The 19975-nt window shown below is 49.9% G+C and overlaps 1 protein-coding gene across 1 annotated transcript; it reads left to right on the top strand.

Moving 5' to 3' along the window:
- The first annotated feature begins 5444 nt into the window (after window positions 1-5444).
- Window positions 5445-8330, top strand: UBXN10 (UBX domain protein 10). Its single transcript, XM_027110717.1, has one exon. It carries the CDS (start codon window positions 5451-5453, stop codon window positions 6291-6293), a length of 843 nt encoding a protein of 280 aa, XP_026966518.1. The 5' UTR covers window positions 5445-5450; the 3' UTR covers window positions 6294-8330.
- Window positions 8331-19975: the final 11645 nt, after the last annotated feature.

Here is a 19975-nt window from a genome sequence, read left to right as displayed (position 1 = left end):
CGTTTTCATCCTCAAAGCCTCACAAGGAGGAGTGGGGATTGGCAGAGGATAGTATTAACTGACAAACATTTTTAAAAGACCAATTCAAATGTATGCACCCTTGGTATATACCAGCAGATGATATGTGGGTAGTTATATTTTATTGCATTTACTGTAGGCTTAGGTTTGGGTTGTGAGTGAAATAGGGTGGTCTGACCCCGTGGTGGGAGGTGGGAGCCTTTGGAAAGCCGGAAGATGGCGTTAGCTTCTCCTATCCAATTCTTCTTCTTTCCAGTTGATTTGGTGAGTAATCTTAAGGAATGGGCACCTGCCCTTTTGGCAGTTCCTTGGGAACCGTTATCAATGTTTGTTTCCTGACTCCTAGCAGGCCTCTGGGGTGCAGCTATTATGTTTAAGTAAACAGGCCACTTGCCTATTCAACAGGCAGCTTGATGGAAGCCTACGCCTAGATCTTGTCAAATCACTTTGTGGTTGAGAGTCTGCCAGGCCTAGAGGTGGTGAGCTGAGCTGAGCAGGGTTGATGATGGATGCAGCAGAAGCCTCCCTGGACTGAGGCGGGAAGGCAGAGTTTGAGACCCAAGGTGTGAATATAAAGACACCGTTGGCCCAGGTCCCCAAACACCTGTTTCCCCCACCTCCCCTCTCGGTGTGGGAGAAGCTGGGGAGAGTTGATGTTCCCTCCATGTAACAGATGGTTCCTGCTCTCGGCAGGAGGCAGCGGGTTATGAAAGCAGGTTTGAGGGAACGGTTTTACCTGAAGGAGGTGTTAATCTCTAAATAGCCGTGAGTGGGCTTATAGGGATTAGTCACAATTGAGGGTTTTCTCCGAGATAGCTCGCAGTCATGTTATCTTATGACCAGGGTGTCTTGGATATGACACCCCCTGAACATGGATAATTATATAGTACCAAAAGGTATGGAAAGTGCATGCACACACTCAAGTTTTACTGTTAAAAATAATCCAGCAGGGAGCCTGTGAGAACACATGACTTTCCTCAGCAAAGTTGTTAAGGAAGAGGTTTCTAAGTTACCAAACTTACTGACAGTTAAGCCTTCCCGAGGCGTGTGTGGGAATTAGAAGCCAAGTCTGTGATAACCGGGTAGAAGCTGTGGCAAATTAACAGCCCTTCTTCGACGGGGAAGGGTGGGCAGAGAGGGGGAGCTGGTCTCCCAGTTAAGCTTCTCTTTGGCAGAACAGTTGGGCAGTATGACCTCCCCATGCCACCCTGAGTTAAGTGCAGAGCTGCTTAATTACAAGTGAAAGACTTTGACTAAAATTAAAGGGAACCCCCCCCCCACATTCTTCACAGTTGATCAGAAAATAGATTAAATTAACAAGGAGCTGGGCAGGCTTGTTTGATGCCAAGGAGAAGGCTCCCGAACTCCCAGCAGCCAGATTGAGTGTGAAAGACTAGAAGTGGGAAAATGGGAGTGTGGAAAGACACGGCCTGTGAGCAGAATGGAGCAAACACAGAGGCCTTGCAGTCAAGAAAGACAGGGCAGACTTCTTTTTCTTCTTTTTTTAACATCTTTATTGGAGTATAATTGCTTTACAATGGTGTGTTAGTTTCTGCTTTATAACAAAGTGAATCAGTTATATGTATACATATACCCCCATATCCCCTCCCTCCTGCCTCTCCCTCCCACCCTCCCTATCCCACTCCTCTAGGTGGTCACAGAGCACGGAGCTGATCTCCCTGTGCTATGCGGCTGCTTCCCACTAGCTAGCTATTTCACATTTGGTAGTGTATATATGTCCATGCCACTCTCACTTCGTCCCAGCTTACCCTTCCCCCTCCCCGTGTCCTCAAGTCCATTCTCTACATCTGCGTCTTACTCCTGTCCTGCGCCTAGTTTCTTCAGAACCATTTTTTTTTTTTAAGATTCCATATATGTGTTAGCATACGGTATTTGTTTTTCTCTTTCTGACAGGGCAGACTTTGAACTGAGTAGGCCTTCAGGAATACACAGGGATACTGTGTTTTCTTTGGTTGTGGTTTTAGTGGTGAGGAAGGGGATACGCCCTAAAATTAGACAATGATGGTAATATGCACAGAATGGGAATATTAGGGTGCAGAGCTAAGGGGCTTGAATTGCATTGCTCAGCATTGTGTGATGAAGGTAGCTTGGAGTCAGTGAATGGGAGGTAAGTATACGATTAAAGTGTGGGATTAGGGGGAATTCCCTGGCGGTCCAGTGGTTAGGACTCCATGGTTTCACTGCCGAGGGCCCAGGTTTGATCCCTGGTCGGGGAACTAAGATCCCACAAGCCATGTGGCGTGGCCAATACATAACTAACTAACTAACTAAATAAATAAATAAAAGTATGGGATTAGAAGGGACATATTAGAATGCATTTTTGGAGGCAGTAGCTCATTGGAGTCAACCTTCCGGCATTTCTGTGCAGTGGGTGGGGCAGGCACGGGTCCCCTGAGTCACCCAGCCGATTAGAGGTGACTGGGAGTAGACCCGCCACGGACACCCTGGGGAAAAGCTCTGAAGCAACAGGTAAGACTTTTGGACCTAAAACAATCGAAAGCACTAAATAAACAGAAAACAAAAACCAAAAGCAGAAAAATGCAGCCTTTACTGTGTGCCAAGCCTGGTTTTTACGGCCTTGCCTACGATGTTTCGTATTACTGTCCTCCTGTTGCAGATAAAGAGACTGATGTTTAGAGGTAGTTAAATGATGTTTTCAAGGTCATATAGCTGATTCTATAGATGAGGAAAGCAGTGTATGAGAAAGGTAGAATGACTGTCCCGTGGTCATCCAGCTAGCTCTGGGCAGGGCCTGAAATAGAACCTAGGTCTCACAACACCTCCCAAACGTGCTGCTTCCTGGGGAGGCTCTGGGAAGCTACCAGAAGGTCTTTCGAGGGCTGGGAGAGGGCTGGTCAGGCTGCAGGTGGAGAGAGCCGCAGTCGCAGTGGTGGTCAGGATTCAGAGGAGGCAGGGAGCCCAACACGTTGCAGCGTCCTGGGAAGGATGTAACCAGGGACTGGGAAGAAAAGGTGATCAGAAGCGTGTTAGCGAAGGTGCTGTGAAGACGGCGAGGACAGGGGAGGGGGCCTGACTTGGCAGTTCCAGGCCCGCAAGAGAAACACGCCTCCTACCGTGCTTCAGGACGTGCACTCGTGCACACCCCCAAATACAGGGTGTGGGAGGTCCAAACACAGGGGCCCTCAAAGTGTTGACAAGGTGGTTGGGAAGAAGAAATGTCAGCAGCTAACGAAGAGACTGAATGTGACCAGTGCTGGGGGAGAGGCCAAGTCTGGTCCTGGAGAACAGGACTGGGTGTCACAGACCTGGATTCTCTTTCAGCCTCTGCCACCAGCTGACTTGGTGGCCTGGGGCATTTGCTCTGCTTTTCTGGCTCACACATCTGTAGAATTAGCATGTGGCCGGAGGCCCCTTTGGAGTTGGCCTAGGACGGGGTTTGGTGAACCATGGCCCACAGGCCAGATCACACCACTGTGTGTGTGTGGCTCATGAGCTAACAATAGCTTTTACACTTTTAATGGTTGGAAACAATAAAAAGAAGAAGATTTTGTGCCGCATGAAAACGATATGAAATTCAAATGCCAGTGTCCATAAAGGCAGTTCTCTTGGGACAAAGCCACACCCGTTCATTTACACACTGTCTATGGCGGCGTTCACACCACAAGGGCAGAGATGAGTCGTTGTGACAGACTGTGGCCCACGAAGCCGAAAATATTTACTCTCTGGCCATTTACGGAAAGGGATTGCCAACCCTGGTCTAGAAGCCCCCCTGTGAGATCTGGCCAGTGGGTGGACCAGCAGTGGGGTCTCCTTCTCCTCTCCCCCAGCCTGATGACAAAGTGAGGGCAGCAGAGGGATGTTGCATGAAGTGACTTGCACAGAGCCACCTAGCAAGGTTGAATGAAAAGCCAGTAGAAAGGAAAATGAAGTATGGAGGGGGAACGGGGAAAATGGGCATGGCAGAGGGTGGTGATTCCCCAGTGAATACGGGGCGGGAGCCCCCCTGCCACCTGTGGCAGGAAGCTCAAGCTCTCAGCTCTTTTTTTTTATCATCTTTATTGGAGTATAATTGCTTTACAATGGTGTGTTAGTTTCAGCTGTGTAACAAAGTGAATCAGCTATACATATACATATATCCCCATATCCCCTCCCTCTTGTGTCTCCCTCTCACCCTCCCTATCCCACCCCTCTAGGTGGACACAAAGCACCGAGCTGATCTCCCTGTGCTATGCGGCTGCTTCCCACTAGCTAGCTATTTTACATTTGGTAGTGTATATATGTCCGTGCCACTCTCTCACTTCATCCCAGCTTACCCTTCCCCCTCCCCGTGTCCTCAAGTCCATTCTCTAGTAGGTCTGTGTCTTTATTCCCGTCCTGCCCCTAGGTTCTTCATAACCTTTTTTTCTTTTTTTCAGATTCCATATGTGGCACATATATACAATGGAATATTAGCCATAAAAAGAAGTGAAATTGAGTTATTTGTAGTGAGGTGGATGGACCTAGAGTCTGTCATACAGAGTGAAGTAAGTCAGAAAGAGAAAAACAAATACCGTCTGCTAACACATATATATAGCTCTCAGCTCTTGAGCGAAGCTGAGCTTGGATTCCCCGCTGGGTAACTGAACAGGGATACTTTCTCTCTTCGGAGCAAAGGCAGCCACGGGTAACGCTCTCTCCTGGGCCTCCAGGTCTGTGGACAGTGTGGGGCGGAGCACCCCACCCTGGGAGCCAGCAGATTCCGCCCTCAGGACTGGACCCTGGCTCTTCCCTGGCCTGGGACACTTTCCCCCTAGAGCAAGGGTGGGCAAACCACAGCCTGTGGGCCAAATGGGGCCCACCCCTGTCCTTGTAAATAAAGTTGCCTGGGAACACAGGGAACACCGCCGCAGTCCCTCGCTTACGTATTGTCTGTGGCTGTTCTTGTGCTACAGGGGCGGGGTGAGTGGTTGGATCAGAGACTACATGGCTCCCAAAGCCGAAACCATTGAGAGAAACAGTTAGCTGAGCCCTGCTCTCGATTGCAACAGGGCTTATTCCTTCCATCAATCTGGTCTCTCAGGTTAAAGCCCTCCCAACCCCCTGTAAGAATAAGAATTCGTCGCCCGCTGGTGCAATGCTTTATTTCCTCATAGCAGTTCGTGGTCGTTGAAAACATCTATTTATTGTGGATTTAACACCAGCCTCTTCTCACTATAATGATTTAAGTTGCAAGGACTTTGGTTCACTGATGTATTCCAATGCCTGGAATGAAGGAATGAATGAATTGCAGCTGGTACCCTTCTCCAGATGCCAGAAATCCAGAGAGAAGCTCCTCTGCACACCCCCTCCCGCCCCCATTGTGGCCGGTCCTTGTTCTGGATCCTGGGACGTGAACGGCTCAGGTCCAGAAGTCCTAGAACATTTAACCCACAGCCTCCTCTCTTTTGCTTCCTTAGGGGTCTTGAGGAGCAATGGCCACAGGAGCCCCTGTGAACATAGCCCCCCCCGAATACAGCACTGTTGTCAGCACAGCAGCTGACAGCTTCACTTGGCGGCCAGGCTCACTAAACATGCGCGTCACGAGGCCCAAGTCCGCCAAGGGACGTCCTCGGCCAAGTCTGCATAAGCCCGCAGGCACGGAGGGATGCTGCAGCCTCACGCCATCTTCACCTCCAGCCATTCCCTGCGAGTCGCAGAGCAGCCAGAAACCGGGAGCCTGCACACCCAAATCTCCGATTCCGGGAGCCCCCGATGAGATCCCGGAGCTGCTGCAGCAGGTGCCCATAGGGGCATCCTCTTCCCTCAATAAATACCCAGTCCTTCCTTCCATCAACAGGAAGACCCTGGAGGAGGGGGCCCTGGAAACAGTTGCTAAAAAGGCTGGTTCCCTGCAGCTGAGCAGCACCCAGGCTCTTTACCAAGCGGAGACCCGCACCGTGAAGATGAGTGAAGAAGATTCCCGAGCTCAGCCTTGTTCCCCGGAGAGGAAATTCATTGTGGGGGCCAAGAGACAAAGCTCCTACAGGGCCAGAGACCTGGAGGAACCGTCGGATCAAGAGCCTAGGCTGCTGCTTGCCGTCAGATCACCATCCGGACGGAGGTTTGTCCACCATTTCCGGCCAACTGATGACTTATACACCGTTGTCGCCGTGGCTGAACACAAGAACAAGGCCACCTACCGACACCGCAGCCTTGAAACGATGGAGGTGCCCAGGAGACACTTCTCTGACCTCACCAAGTCTCTGCAGGAGTGTGGAATCCTCCACAAGTCGGTGCTGGGCATCTCACAGGAAGCTGGGGAGGGATGGCCCTGAGTCCGCAGCCACCCAGCTGGGGTCCTGGGTCTCTGAGCAAGAGCATGCTCGGGCGCCACGGCCTCCCAGGCAGCTTGGTTCCAAGTGCCGTGTGAATCTGGTGCGGCTGTGACCCTCACCCTCAGAGCATCTTCTTTGACGCAGTGAAATCTACGCAGGCGCCAAATGCGTTAAGAGGATTCGCTTCCGGTTGTTGAATTCTCTCCACCACGGCAGTGAACTGGCAAGTGACCAAGGCTGTTCCTGGAACAGCTGTGACCAGGCCTTCTCCTCTTCTCCTTGGGTCCTTTCTGAAGCACCTGCTTACCTTTACAATGAACTTGCACTCCCTTGAAGCCAATGGTTTGCCTTTCTGTATTTGATGCAGGATTAAACACGTCCCAGAGAGGATTCTGGTCTGGTACATAACCAGGGTTCAGGAAATACTGCACTGGCATTTGTGTTTCTTGCAAGCATCTCTAAGAAGCGGGCGCTTGACCCTATTTTGGGAGCATTCCCTTTGCCAAGCTCGGTGGCTCGAGTTTCTCGGGGATTACCGTTTGTGTGAAGTGGTTTCAGAGGAAAGAATAGGTCTTCAGCTAATACAAATCCCCCAATACACCAACATTTCGGAAGGAGCCCCAGAGCTGGAGAGTGAATCCCTTCCATAAGCAGGGATTAGCCAGGAGCTACTTTATTTTTAATAGAGACTGACGAGGTTTACAATTTTTGGTAGCTACTCTCTGCACAAAATTTTCCCCAAACTGAGAAAAGCCAGTGTAATCTTACGTCCTTTGCTTTTGTCAGTGGTGGCATCTTTTGTTTTTAAATGGCACTAACCTGCAAGTCTGCACAAGCTTGTAGGAAGGGCCCCCTTGGCTTATCTGGGTGTGGATACATTGTTTTATCCCCCAGTTTCAGGGTCTCCCCTACTACTCCAAACACGGACGCTCCCTTGAGACGACAGGGGTGCGCCCATGTTCTGATTTAGAATCCCCCGGAGGAAGAGGGCGCCTCGGTTTGGTGTCGCTTTGCTGTGCCTACGCTGAGACCATGTGCCCAAATAAATGTCTGGTCGATCAGCATGACACCCGTAGCTGTGTGGCGGACCCCGGAGTCTTGCTTTTCCAGCTCTGAAATGGTGACATGGAAATTTTCCAAAGTTCCCTCGTGTTGTAAGCTCAGCAAGGCTCCCACATCTCACTTGGATCCCCTTTATGGCCAAATCACCGTTCAGAGTGGAGAACACCTGTCCTCCCAGAGCCCAGCCATCACAAAGCCCTGAGTACTGATACACACCCCTACTTGCTAGGTACACAGAGAAGGCAGGACTTCTAGAAGCATAGCAACGAGTGCATCTCGTGCATAGGTAAGGCCTGTGGTTGGAAATGTTACTCCCAGCAAATTGATACTTGGCCCTGGAGATGAACACCAACATCCTTTCCTCTGAAGAAGGCTCGACTTGTCCTAACCGCATCCCACACCACCCAGATCGTTCCAGAATAGGTTATTTTGGAATGTTTTGCAAAATTTCTTAATGCCATTTGGTCAGCCGCTCCTCTGACTGCAAAGGTCAGCTGGGGCTGGTGGCGCCTTGGGCAGGCCCAGGCCACTGGCCGCATCCCCCAGCTGCTGACCACGCGGAAGGGCCTGGTGACTCGAGCCCGGTACGCACAGTCCAGGATTTCGCCTCCTACCCAGGACTCGAGCACGGAACTCTGCCTCTGATCTAGGAGGCTGGGGGAAGAGACTCCCACATTTTATTCTTACCACCTACTCTGTGGTAAGAATAAAATCCCACCCACCTGGGACTTGGTACTTTCTCCAGGCAGGAAATCTTTAGAAAAATTGCAGTGAAATGGAGCATGCTTGGAGGAGTTGGAACGTTCTGCGCTTAGGGGTTTGCTACTGCTGTTTAGCTTAGAATTTTGGGGGTAGTGGGAACAAAATGGAAGGCATAAAGCATAGGAATATTTTAGGATATTTGGGGATATGTGAACGAAGCTAGATTTGAAACACATCCTTTGTTTCAAATAAACTTTTTCTGCGGGGACAAAAGATGACAATACTAATAATAAAAACCGATTTGTGTGACACTGAGTCAGCGGAGAAGTGCATCTTCTTATTTCAGCCCAAGGCTTCGGCCACCCACGCTAGTGGACAGAGGGCGTTGTGAACCCCGTCTTCAGTTCTCTCCTTGGCAAAGCACTTGGCCCTACTGTTTGATCCAAGTCCTCTTCCCCAGGCACTCTAGATGCCCACCCTTCCGAAAGCTCCTACTTCCAGCTCATATCAGAGTGGCCTGTAGGGGAAGAAACTCCTGAATTTCTTCCCCAAATCATTCCACGTACTCTTCTTTTGAGGTTGGCAAGAACACACTGCATCAGAACTTCAGCGTTCTTGGCTCTGTAGGTGGTACTGCCAATCAGGTACCCTGGCCTAATGAGCTAAGCTGAGCCCAGGGCCTAACTCTTGGTGGCCCTGGTAGGTCTGAAGTGGGCCCACTTTGCGGTCACAGGCCTGAGTCATTCATTTAACCCACAGTCATTGAGGGTCTGCCCTGTGCCACACCGGCTCACAGGCATTGGCGCCCTAGCAAGAGAGCATCGGCAAGACGATGTGGAACCACCTTGGACTGTCAGCTCCAACCAGCTGAGGGCAGCAGCTGTAGCTTTATCTGGGAGGGCCCTAGAGTGAGGGCCAGACTGGATGGCTGCCGGGTCTTCTCCCCACCTTGCGGGAACACAGAAGACACTCCTCCCCACCTCTTCTAGTGATGGCATCAGGAAGATCGCTCATTAGGGACATGGACTTTGCATAGGACAAAGCTTCACGATGAGAGATTCCACTCCATCCCCTGATAAAATCCAGTAGGTAAATTCATCCTGGCAGCAGAAGGAACAGCACAAGAAAGAAGTGACTCATCATGTAGAATCCAAAAAATTTTCACCAACAGATGGCAGGTGCTTCTAACACAACAACAGCCCTTGCCCTGAAAGTACCCGGGGACCCAGTCCACAGCCGTGAATCCAGGGCAGTCCTGCTGAAGAAGCGAGGTGAACGGGACCGTGAGCCAGCGGTCACCCCTGAGCTCCCCACGGAAAATCCTTCACAAACCAAAAAAAAAAAGCAAGACAAGCCTTGAGGCTTCCATTCCAATGAGAAACTTTCAAGACTAGTGACAGATCAGTCTATCAGGCATGACAAAAGTAAGGCATTCCACGCACTAGACTTTGCTTTTGTTCATGCTCTTATCACCATTTGAAAGGGGTGTCTAATGTCAAATAAAGCCACCCTGCCCCAAGAGGCAAAAAGGTTTCTCTTTACACGATTTTTAGTTGTCTTCGTAATATGTGGAGGTAGAGGGGTATTCAGTTTCCCGTGGTTCGGGGTATATTTTAGATGAGCTTTTTACATGGTCAGTGGATGTACTTTTATCCCTTTTAAACAGAATTGCAAAGAAAACTAGATCATTTTACTTCATTCGTGTGGAAATCATTCTGAGAATTAAGCAGGAATATCCGTTTTCTTAGTCCACCGAGGCAACACACCACAATAAAGTTAAAACTTTGAGCACGTTTACCCTCGCCCCGAAATCAGAACCGACCAAACCCCACCATAGAAGCAGAGAGGGTCGGGGGCCACTGCGGAGGCGTTGGCCATCCAAGCGGAGCAGACTTTCGGTGACTCACCAACAAACAAGACAGTCACTCAATTATAAAAAATAAAATTGGGTGTTCTATTTTGCGTCTGCACCGGTGATGTGACATTTTTCCTTTCCTGGTGAGGGCAGTTTCTACCAGCCCTTGCTGACGTCCCTCTGTGTGCCTGTACCTTCAAACAGCTGAGGAAACAGCAGAAACCCTGAACAGCTGATGCACAAGCACACACCTCCGGGAGTATTTTTGGACACACTTAAATCCCAACCCAAGAAGCTGAACAACTGATGGGACAACTGCCGATGGGTACAACGAAGTGAGCCTCGTTCCCAGTCACGCTCAGAGGAGCGCTTTGGCTGCTGAGTTGAGAACAGACTGTAGGGGTCAGGGTGGAAGATGGGAGACCAACTACTGGACGTTGACAGTAACCAGAGGAGAGATGGTGGTGGCTTGGGCCAGGGGCGTAGCCATAAATGTTATGAGAGATGGTCAGATTCTGAATACACAATCCATTTTCTTAAGGAAAAAGAAAAGGAAAGATACTTTGACAAATTGGAATTTACCCAAGTGGACTTAGCTTGACCACCTCACCCATGGGGACTGTTTCTGCAAAAACAAAAACAAACCTGACAGCCACAAGACCAATACATGGTAGGCAGGGGAAAAACCCTGACCAGAAGCAGTGTGCAGAGGAAGGAAATGCATGAAAGGTTTTGGACAAAGTGTGTAGAGAATTTCAAAGCTATTAATTGCTTTAATTAAGAGATGCAACTAAAAAGTTTGCTATTTCACTTAATGTATAGGTTAAGTCAATTACCATCTAACTCTAGGGGTATAATTACCGCCAAGGTTACTTTATGAGAAATCCTTGTTCCAGTAAAATAATACATTGTTTACCTCTTCTTCTCTCCCTCCGTCTCCTGCCTCCATTCCATTCAGCCAAACCCAGCGGCTGATTTGGGGTGCATTTCCTCTCATGAGGGCAAATAAAACCACAGTCCTTTGGTGTAATTAACAAAGCTCCTAGTTTCATAACTTCCACGCGCACCTGTTCTTCTGTTCTTTACACCGAGGAGAGCTGTGCTGTAGGGCCTTGGACCTGCTGAGAGCTGCACCTCTCTGGCATCTGCCCTCTAGCAGAGAGGTGGGGATCGTGGGTCTACTGTGGTTGGTGAGTACCACCGACAGACATCCTGGGTCTGCTTTAGCCCCAGTGCACTGTTAGTAAGAGTGACCAGCCACCTGCAGACAGACCGTGGGAGAATGGTGGCAATTTTCATCCTCCCTACTGGGAAGCGCAGTCTGGAAATCACCTGCTGTCTCCGTGCCAGCCCTGCGTACAGCCCCTGGATGTACTGCAGGGTCAACCCAGATCATACGTGAATGGGCCATGTCCCAAAGACTCTGGATCCAGACCCAATAGAGCTTTGTTAGTTTCCCCAACCCAGGCCTGGACCTCAGCTCACATCTCCTTCTTAATGGAGTTCCTAGCAGGAGCTCACCTTATTCAAATTAGCTGTAACAAATTAATTCAAAATGTATCTATAGGCACCTATAGGCCAGGCACTTATTAGGTCTATCAGTGAACAGAGCAGGCACAAATTCCCTGCCCTTATGGAGGTTACATTCAAATGCCTGGAGACAGAAAAGGAACAATATACATAATAAATAATATAGTATGATAGAAAAGGATACAGGTGATGGAAAATGGAAAAGCAGAGGGTGAGGGGGATCTGGAGAGCATGGGGGTTGCAGAGGATGAGATCTTACACGGGGTGGGGGGGGGGTGGTCAAGGCAGACCTCACAGACAAAGCAACATCTGAGCGAAGAACTTGAAAATGAGACTCAGCGGTGCTCCTGGGGGCGGGGGCGGGGCTCCGGGGGCGGGGAGCCTGCTCCTGGCGGAGAGGACGCACAGGTCCTAAGGCGGGAGCACATCTAGCCTGTTGGAGGGAAGGGCAGTCAGTGTGGCTGGTGGGAGGAAGGGGTTGAGCTGTTGGAGATGGGGGCGGAGAGACAGATCATTTGGGACCTTTTAGGGGCTGCAGCTCTGGGTAGAACGGGAGCCACTGCAGGGTGCTGGGCGGAGGAGTCTACGGACATATGTGTTCACATCAGCACTCTGGCTGCTGTGCTGAGCACAGACAAGCGCAGAAGATGGAAGAACAAGTAGAAGCTATTACTTCTACAATCCAAGTGAGCAATGAAGACTGGAGAGGTAGCCACAGACGTCCTGAGAAGCAGTCAGCTTCTGGGTATCGAATCCATTTACTTTTTCAAGAAGTATTAATTTTACTGTAAAAACAGTAGTGAAGTAAATGCACCGTCATCATAAATGATTTTTCCAGGCAGAAGAGGTTTATTCTGCAGAATCCATGACACCCTGCCCCCAAAACAAAACACAGGCTTTTTTTTTCTTTTAATAATGGGAAACATGAAGAATACAGGGACGATTGAAGAGGAAACTAAAAATTGTCCATGATCCTTTCAGTCAGAGACAACCGTTGTTAACATCTTGATGTATATTATCTCATTCTTAAAGATTACATTAGTTTGCACATTACCTTCTTGTCAGTAGGCACACATGCATATTTTTAGCATTTGTAATCCTAGCAAAAACAGCAGTTTTATATTCTTTTTCCAAATTTCTATAGTCTTCATAATTATTGTAAGACTGAGTAATACTTCAACATGTTGATGTTCTGTAATTTATTAAGCTATTTCCCTTTTGGGGAACATTTACATATTTCCAGGTTTTGTTTCTGTTTTTCTACAGAAGTCAATGCTAAAATCTTCATTTATGTAACTTTTTGCATCTTTTGAATTATTTCTTTAGGACAGATTTGCAGGACTAGGAATAGGTAGGTCCAATTATATATATATATATAAAATATATATATATATATATATGAAATATATATATATATATAAACTTTATGGATTCTGCTTTGCTTTCTGAAGGATTATATAACAAGCACCTAACAGTTTCATGCAGCATCTTCAGTTTTGAGGTTACTGCTTGTTATAATTTTCTTTACTTTTGTTGAAAAAAGAAACTAAATGCTTTTTAAAAATATTTTTCATGTCTTTGATTACTATTAAATATTAACACTTTTTGCATGTCTTTCAAAATATTTTTAATATTAAGATTAAAAACTCAAGGTTCACTTTAATTTTTTTTTTAATTTTTATTTTTTGGCTGCATTGGGTCTTCATTTCTGCGTGGGCTTTCTCTACGTGTGGCGAGCAGGGGATACCTTCATTGCCATGCACGGGCTTCTCATTGAGGTGGCTTATCTTGTCGCAGAGCATGGGCTCTAGGCACGTGGGCTCAGTAGTTGCGGTGCACGGGCTCAGTAGTTGTGGCACGTGGGCTCCATAGTTGTGGCTCGTGGGCTCTAAAGCTCAGGCTCAGTAGTTGTGGCACACGGGCTTAGTTGCTCCATGGCATGTAGGTTCTTCCCCAACCAGGGATCAAACCCATGTCCCCTGCATTGGCAGGTGGATTCTTAACAACTGTGCCACCAGGGAAGTTCCTCAAGGTGCATTTAATTTGTTGTCATAATCTGGGACCCTATGAAAGTGGGGACTGATGGTGGGGGGCTGAGAGAGAAATTTGTTCTTAATATTCATATTTGTTGCTATATGTATCATAGTTGATATAAACATTACACTTTTCAAAATATATTTAGTCATGAACTGAACGGTACGCATATCGGATTTTTATGAATCAAATCTTAAATACATATCTTTTCATTGAACCAACAAAATGGACATGTACACGCACCAGACACGGGGCATAAAGATGAAATCAGACGGGTCTTTGCTCTCCAGGAATTTCCCGTCTAGAGGGAAGAGGCATATAAATTTTTAAAAATCATATGTGGTGAGTATTATACTCGTCTTTTATCTCATTTGACAGTAGTCTGAAACCAACTACACTCCATAGTGGCAGAAAATATTCCTATTGATCTACGACAAATAGTCTTGGAAGGAGGTCTGCCTGCTCAGCTGCCCAGGAGCCTGGTCAAAGCCATGAATGATCAGTCTGAGGACCCAGGCTACCCTGCCACAGTCTTCTAACACCTTTTAATTTGGATTTAAAAAGAGGATGGAGGAGGAACAAGAGGCAGGCGGAGGCAAGGGCCAGTGTGGGAGCTCAGGAAATCAGTTCACCCTGCAGAGAGCATTTGCCCTCACTGCCATCTGTACTGGAAAGGGCCATCAAGGAGACACTCCCAGGACTGACTGAAGATGCTCTCGGACTTGGTTCCGGCTGTTCAGGCTGTGCTCCACTCCTGCAGTCATTCCCCCAAGGCCAGGCCAGCCAAGGCATCCGGCACCAACCAGTCTAGAGTCCTCCGTGGCGTCTCCAGGAAGTTCAGGTGTGAGCCCGGTGCTCAAGAGGGACCAGATCAACAAACACACTCACAGTCAACAGCAGAGGCTGCGCCTTCATCTTCAGCCAGAGGAGTGGGAAGCCCAGTGTGTAGAGGTGGGGCGGGGGGGGATGTGGGGGACGAGGTGGGGGATGCAGCGGACAGACAAGGGTGAGGCTGCAAGTATTGGGGAAAATTCAGACCACCCCCAGCAAGCCTTTGACACGGTGTAGCCATGATGCCTCCCAAACGGCTTTTGAACTCAAAGACTGTGTTCAATAGGCAAAAAAACCCCACAAAAAACCCTGAGGAATGGACTTTAAAAGGGGTCTCAGCATCCCAAGGGCTCTGGAGAGTTTTAGAAAGATTCGCCCCAGATCTTCTGAATTAAAGTGTCTGGGGTTGGAGCCTGGGAACCACCCTTTTAGAACCGCCTCCAGGGAATGCTAAGGGTCCCCAGGCTAAGAACTGCTGGACTGGGTCATTTCAAGGTCCCTTCCAACACCTACGGTCTTTGATTCTCTTCAGCTCCCTCTCAGCAGGCCAGGCCAGTGACTGGCCTTGGGACCTGCCCTGGGCCATGGGCTTCCTCCCCACCCCCCCACCCCCCCACCCCCCCACCCCGCTCTGCTTGTCAGGAGCCGCCTCTCAGTTGCAGCCTCAGGCCCAGCCTTCTCTGAAGTTCTCTGCAGGGAGCGACCTCTCTCTTCCCTGGGCTTCCCCAGCTCAATACCCACCCCCCTCCAAGTTCTCATAGAAGAAACACTCCTATGTGGAGTAGAAAGAGCACAGGGTTTGGCATCACGAACCCCATCTGCTCCTGGGGGGCTCGTATTTGACCCAAGCCTCCATCTTCCCGAGGGGCTGTGGTGAAGAATCAGAAGAAGTAACGTTTTATTGAGAATGTTCTGACACCCGTAAAAATAGGGATAAGTGCTCATTTTTATTTTAGGAACTACCCCTCTTGTTGTCATTTCTCTCTTCATTTGTTCCACAGTCGTTTATGGAGCAGTGGCTTTGCTCCAGGGACTGGGAACACAAGAAGGAAGATGTGCTCACGGCCCTAAAGGAGCCCCCGTGCAGTGAGGGAGGCCGATGGGTGCACAGAAAACTGTCATATCACCAGATTAGCACAAGCATCTAAGCAGTGCCTGGCACACAGTAAGTGTTTGGGGGGATTAATGAACACATTAAAGGATATTATGGAATCACAGATGGAGGATGGGGGAAGCTTCTGAAGGCTCCGAGGGCCGGGTAGGAGAGAACCAGCCAAGGGAGGAGCGATATCCCAGAACCGGCGCACAGCTGGCCTCTTTGACAAGTTTGCGAGGCCCTTCAACACCGGCGCATGACTCATTTATCCTGTGCTTCTCTGGGTACCTAGCAATGGGGCTGCCCCTGGTAGGTGCCAACGTTCCTCAAATGAAACTGTTAAAGATCCTGCTTTCAAAACAAAACAAATATTCAGCATCCAAGACGTAGAACTGACAGGTCATTTGGGTCACCCAAGCCCTTCATCCAGTTCACAGTGGCACGTCTCCATGATGCCATTCCCAAGGAGCTTGGCATGGTTTTCAAAGTCCTTGCAGCGCTCTGGGTAGAGCTGGCAAACACAAATTAATTCCGTCCATCTGCTTTGGTCCTCATCCACGTATTTCAGAGCACATCTCTCATTACCCTAATCAAGATAATACATTCTTAGCAGTGAGGGACCGTGAAGACAGGGAGGTTCCTGTTCTCTATAGGCTTCCCATTTTCACAAGAACAGAAGCCCAGTCAGTAGCGGAGACAGCCACCGGATAAGTAACCCAATACTTTAATGGGCCCTGCTGGGTCCCTTTCAGAGACCACATCTCTGAATGAAGACGCCCTGACTGGAGGCAGAGCCCTCACCCTGAGGACATGAGTGGGTGAATGCATCTGGGGTCCCTCTATGATCTCTGTCCTTAGATACATTCAGGAAGCGAGATAGTGCCTTGGGACCAGGGTGGTTTATACATTCCCTGTCTGAAGACAGAGGCTGGGCAGTCTCTCAGGACCCCTTCAATTCTATGGCTCTGCTGCCCACCAGGGACTGGGTCTTTATTACTCGTAACTGGAGATTTGGCTAAAAGCAAGCACTGGTGCCAAGCTGTAAGCATGAACGGGCTCCTCCTGCCAAAGGCTCAAAACTGAGGTTCAGGTTCAACAATTGTCCTCTGACAGAGCCAGCTACCCAGCCCAAACGGGCCTGCGTTTCTGCACCATTTACACCTGGGGCCAGGTGGGCAAGCAAGGCACACAGACAGCCTGCCCGAGCTCCAGAACCTCTCGCACTTAGAGAATAAGTCTTCCCTCGTTTAGTGCATAGCCTGTGCCTAAGCTGACTCTACTCCAGGAGAGGGTGATTAGACGAGTGGGTGTGTGCAGAGGTTGCTGCGCAAGAGTCCGATGACATTTTCTCCGCCTGAAGGAGATCACGGAATCAGGAAATGTGCAGTTCAGACTTCATACAGAGTGATCTTGCTGCACCAACGTGCTCACCCCTTCCCTCCCCTCTTCCAACTATCGTTCAGTCTCTACCCTGTTAACCTGCCTTTACTTTCTTTTTTATTATTACCTGAAATTTTCTTACTTATGGATTTGCTTGTTAGCTGTTTCCCCAACCCCAATATAAAGTCCACGAGGCCTGAGACCTTGCCCGTCTGTACCCCTGGCACCCCCTGCCTGGATGGTAAACTTGTACGGAATAAGTGAATGAAAGCCCCACTGCCCAAGAGCGCGCCCCAGGTATGCTGGGTTTGGGCCTCTTGACAATGGCAATCTAAAGGCCTATTATCCAAGAGGAAGTGGAATCTTCAGCCTCCTGAGGTATCTTCTCTAAGCCAGGGATGCTGATTTACCCTAGAACCACTGGAGATAACCTGAAAGTTATTTAGGCTGCGGGAGCGAAATCAGCTCTTTGTGTAAGGAGGCCAGACCACCTGGGCTTAATCCCAGGCCTCCCACCTACCGGCCAGGTCACCTGGGCCAAGTTATGTCACCTCTCTGTGCCTCAGCTGCCCAGTGTTTTTCATTAGGGCAGTTTGTGTGCTCAGCTCTCAGGGTTGTGAGGATTAAACGGGTTAAACCACACCTAGAATTGAGTGTGGCACATGGTCCACGCTCTTGTCAACAACTCTGCAAGGAACACGGAGGGAGGGGCTCTGGCTTGTGCTCAAATGAGTCAAAGGGGTGTTCCGTCAGGGTTCCTGAGCAGAGGGCCATCAAGGGCTCTCTGTCACCCCCAGTATGGTCTCCTAGTCGGGATGCTGCTGCCCCTCCAAGTGCTCCTTCTACGGTCCCTCCCTTTGGACCCTCTGGTTACTCCACAGCGCCACCTGGTGTACTTCCTGGAAGAGCACCTCAGCCGTTCCAGGCCCGTCTACACCCCAGTGATGAAAGCCGGTGGACCCACAGGGCACTGACCAGAGATGGTGGGGCAAAGGCGCCACCTCTGCACCTGGTACTCGGTCACAGACATGAGTGAGTATCTACGGAACCCCTTGCTATGAAGTGTCTGTGGGCAGAGCTTTTCCCTAGGCAGTAGAAAGAAGAGGAAAAGGGGCTGCATTTGGCCCCAGGCATCCCACCCTCTGGACTCACCCATCACAGCTGAGGACTCCCTTCCATGGCCGCCTGTGGGACCCGGGGCAAATTTCTAGCTGAAGTGAGGAAGGGACAGGAGAATGGAACTAACTTCTTTTTAGTGCCTACTAAGAACCTCATAGGTAGATTCTCATTTAGCCTTCAGGGTATTCCTCTGAGGCTGACATCATCCCTCCCTTTTATAGACAAGGCAGCAGAGAGGCAGCAAGGAAGCGTCGCTGTGCCCAGCACACAGGTGACTCTGAAGCTCAGTGACCAGGGTGGGTCCAAGCGGGGCACAGGGGTGGGTGGACTCTGGGGGGAGGGGCACCAGCATCCAATCTGTGTAAGAAAAGCCCTGTGGGTGACTCCGAAATGCCTCTGTTCCCACCCTTAGCTGAGAATCCCTGCTACAGTTCAGAGCACATTTCAGTTCTAGGTCCCCGTGTTTCTCTGTTTCGTTATTACAAAAATGATGAGATGTTTTAACAGTATTTAATATCCCCTAATCTTCAGTTATACAATTTCCAGGTCTAGGACAATTTCTGCGGTAAATGTTTATCCTAACTCTTCTAAGGAGGCTGAAATGGAGAGCATGTGACATTTCCCAAGGCCAGGCTACAATGGTCAGCGGTACCCAAGCCCCACGCAGAAGCTGGGGCTGGCGGGGTGGCTGGTAGGCAGGAGCTGGCCCTTGTATAACAGGAAACATCTTGACCTTCACCAGGCAGGAGGTTCCTGCTCACCAAGGAGTGTGTGAACCTCTGCTTGAGAAAGTCAGGGGAGGCCACATAGAGGGGGTGTCACCTTGCAGCTGAGTCTTGAATGATGAAGCAGGAGGTTGCCAGGCAGAGAAGGGGGTAGGGGACAGCCTTCCAGGCAGTGGGATGAGCATGGTGCCAGGAAAGTCCTGCCCTGCTGTGAATGATGAGTACAGAGTGCCTGGGGTGTGTCCTTCTGGGGGACTGTTTGGTGGGGTGATTGTAGAGGACCTTGAAGTCCATGCTAAGGACTGTGCCCTGGACCCTGTAGGCAAAGGGGAGCCTGCAGAGATTTCCAAAGAGGAGTGTATCATCAGAAGTTGGTTCTAGAAAGGCCTGTTGGTGACTGTGTGAAGGGTAAAGGAGGGTGAGACCGGAAGATAGGTTTGGAGACCCTGAGCTAAGGCTCTTGCAGCATAAAGTACGTACAGCTCACGCCAAGCCACTCGACAATTGACAAGGTGCCTTATAGAGGGCAGCGTGGAGATTCACTGTTTACAACCGTGCTGGTGGGTCAGCATTGCTGTCTGAGCACAGCCCAGATTGCCAGAGTGCTCAGAAGAGGGCCGGGCTGCAGGCGGACGGACCCTGGCCAGCGGCCCACCGCCCTGCAGGCTGGCCTTTCTCCAGCACTGTTGCTGCAGTCAGACGGGCCCTGACACACAAGCCTGAGGCAGCTGAGACCTTCTGCAGGGACCGTGGACAGCAGGCCTCCCTGACCCCTGCCTCTCCTTCCCCAATTTGCAAAAGGGACACGTCTCCTCTCCCGAGGATGATACCATGAATCGCCCAGGCAACAAATACCCTAAACGCTTGCTACGTGCCAGGCTCTCAAGTTCAAGCTTTCTGTGGATTCTCTCTTTCAACCTCACGACAACAGCAGGGGTGGGCTCCAGATGAATCAGCAAAGGCCAGCATGGCAGAAGGGTCCTTGCCGAGAAGGGAGGAACAGCTGAGAATCATCTGAACCCTGAAACCCCAAACTAGAGGCTCTTTGATACACAGAGTACATCATGCTGGAAACCTCTTCCTCCTCACCTCTCTCATCCCCCCACACATGCCACCAGAAATCAGGGCTTTATTAATTATTTTATTTTATTTTTTTTTTTGCGGTACGCGAGCCTCTCGCTGTTGTGGCCTCTCCCGTTGCGGAGCACAGGCTCCGGACACGCAGGCTCAGCAGCCATGGCTCACGGGCCCAGCCGCTCCGCGGCATGTGGGATCTTCCCGGACCGGGGCACGAACCCGTGTCCCCTGCATCGGCAGGCGGACCCTCAACCACTGCGCCACCAGGGAA

The sequence above is a fragment of the Aethalodelphis obliquidens genome, unplaced genomic scaffold (genome assembly GCF_003676395.1).
Source record: "Aethalodelphis obliquidens isolate GAN/ISIS:26980383/991018 unplaced genomic scaffold, ASM367639v1 scaffold9, whole genome shotgun sequence".
Classification (NCBI taxonomy): Eukaryota; Metazoa; Chordata; class Mammalia; order Artiodactyla; family Delphinidae; genus Aethalodelphis; species Aethalodelphis obliquidens.
Note: the sequence above shows the minus strand (reverse complement) of the source record. Positions and strands in the feature narration are given on the sequence as shown.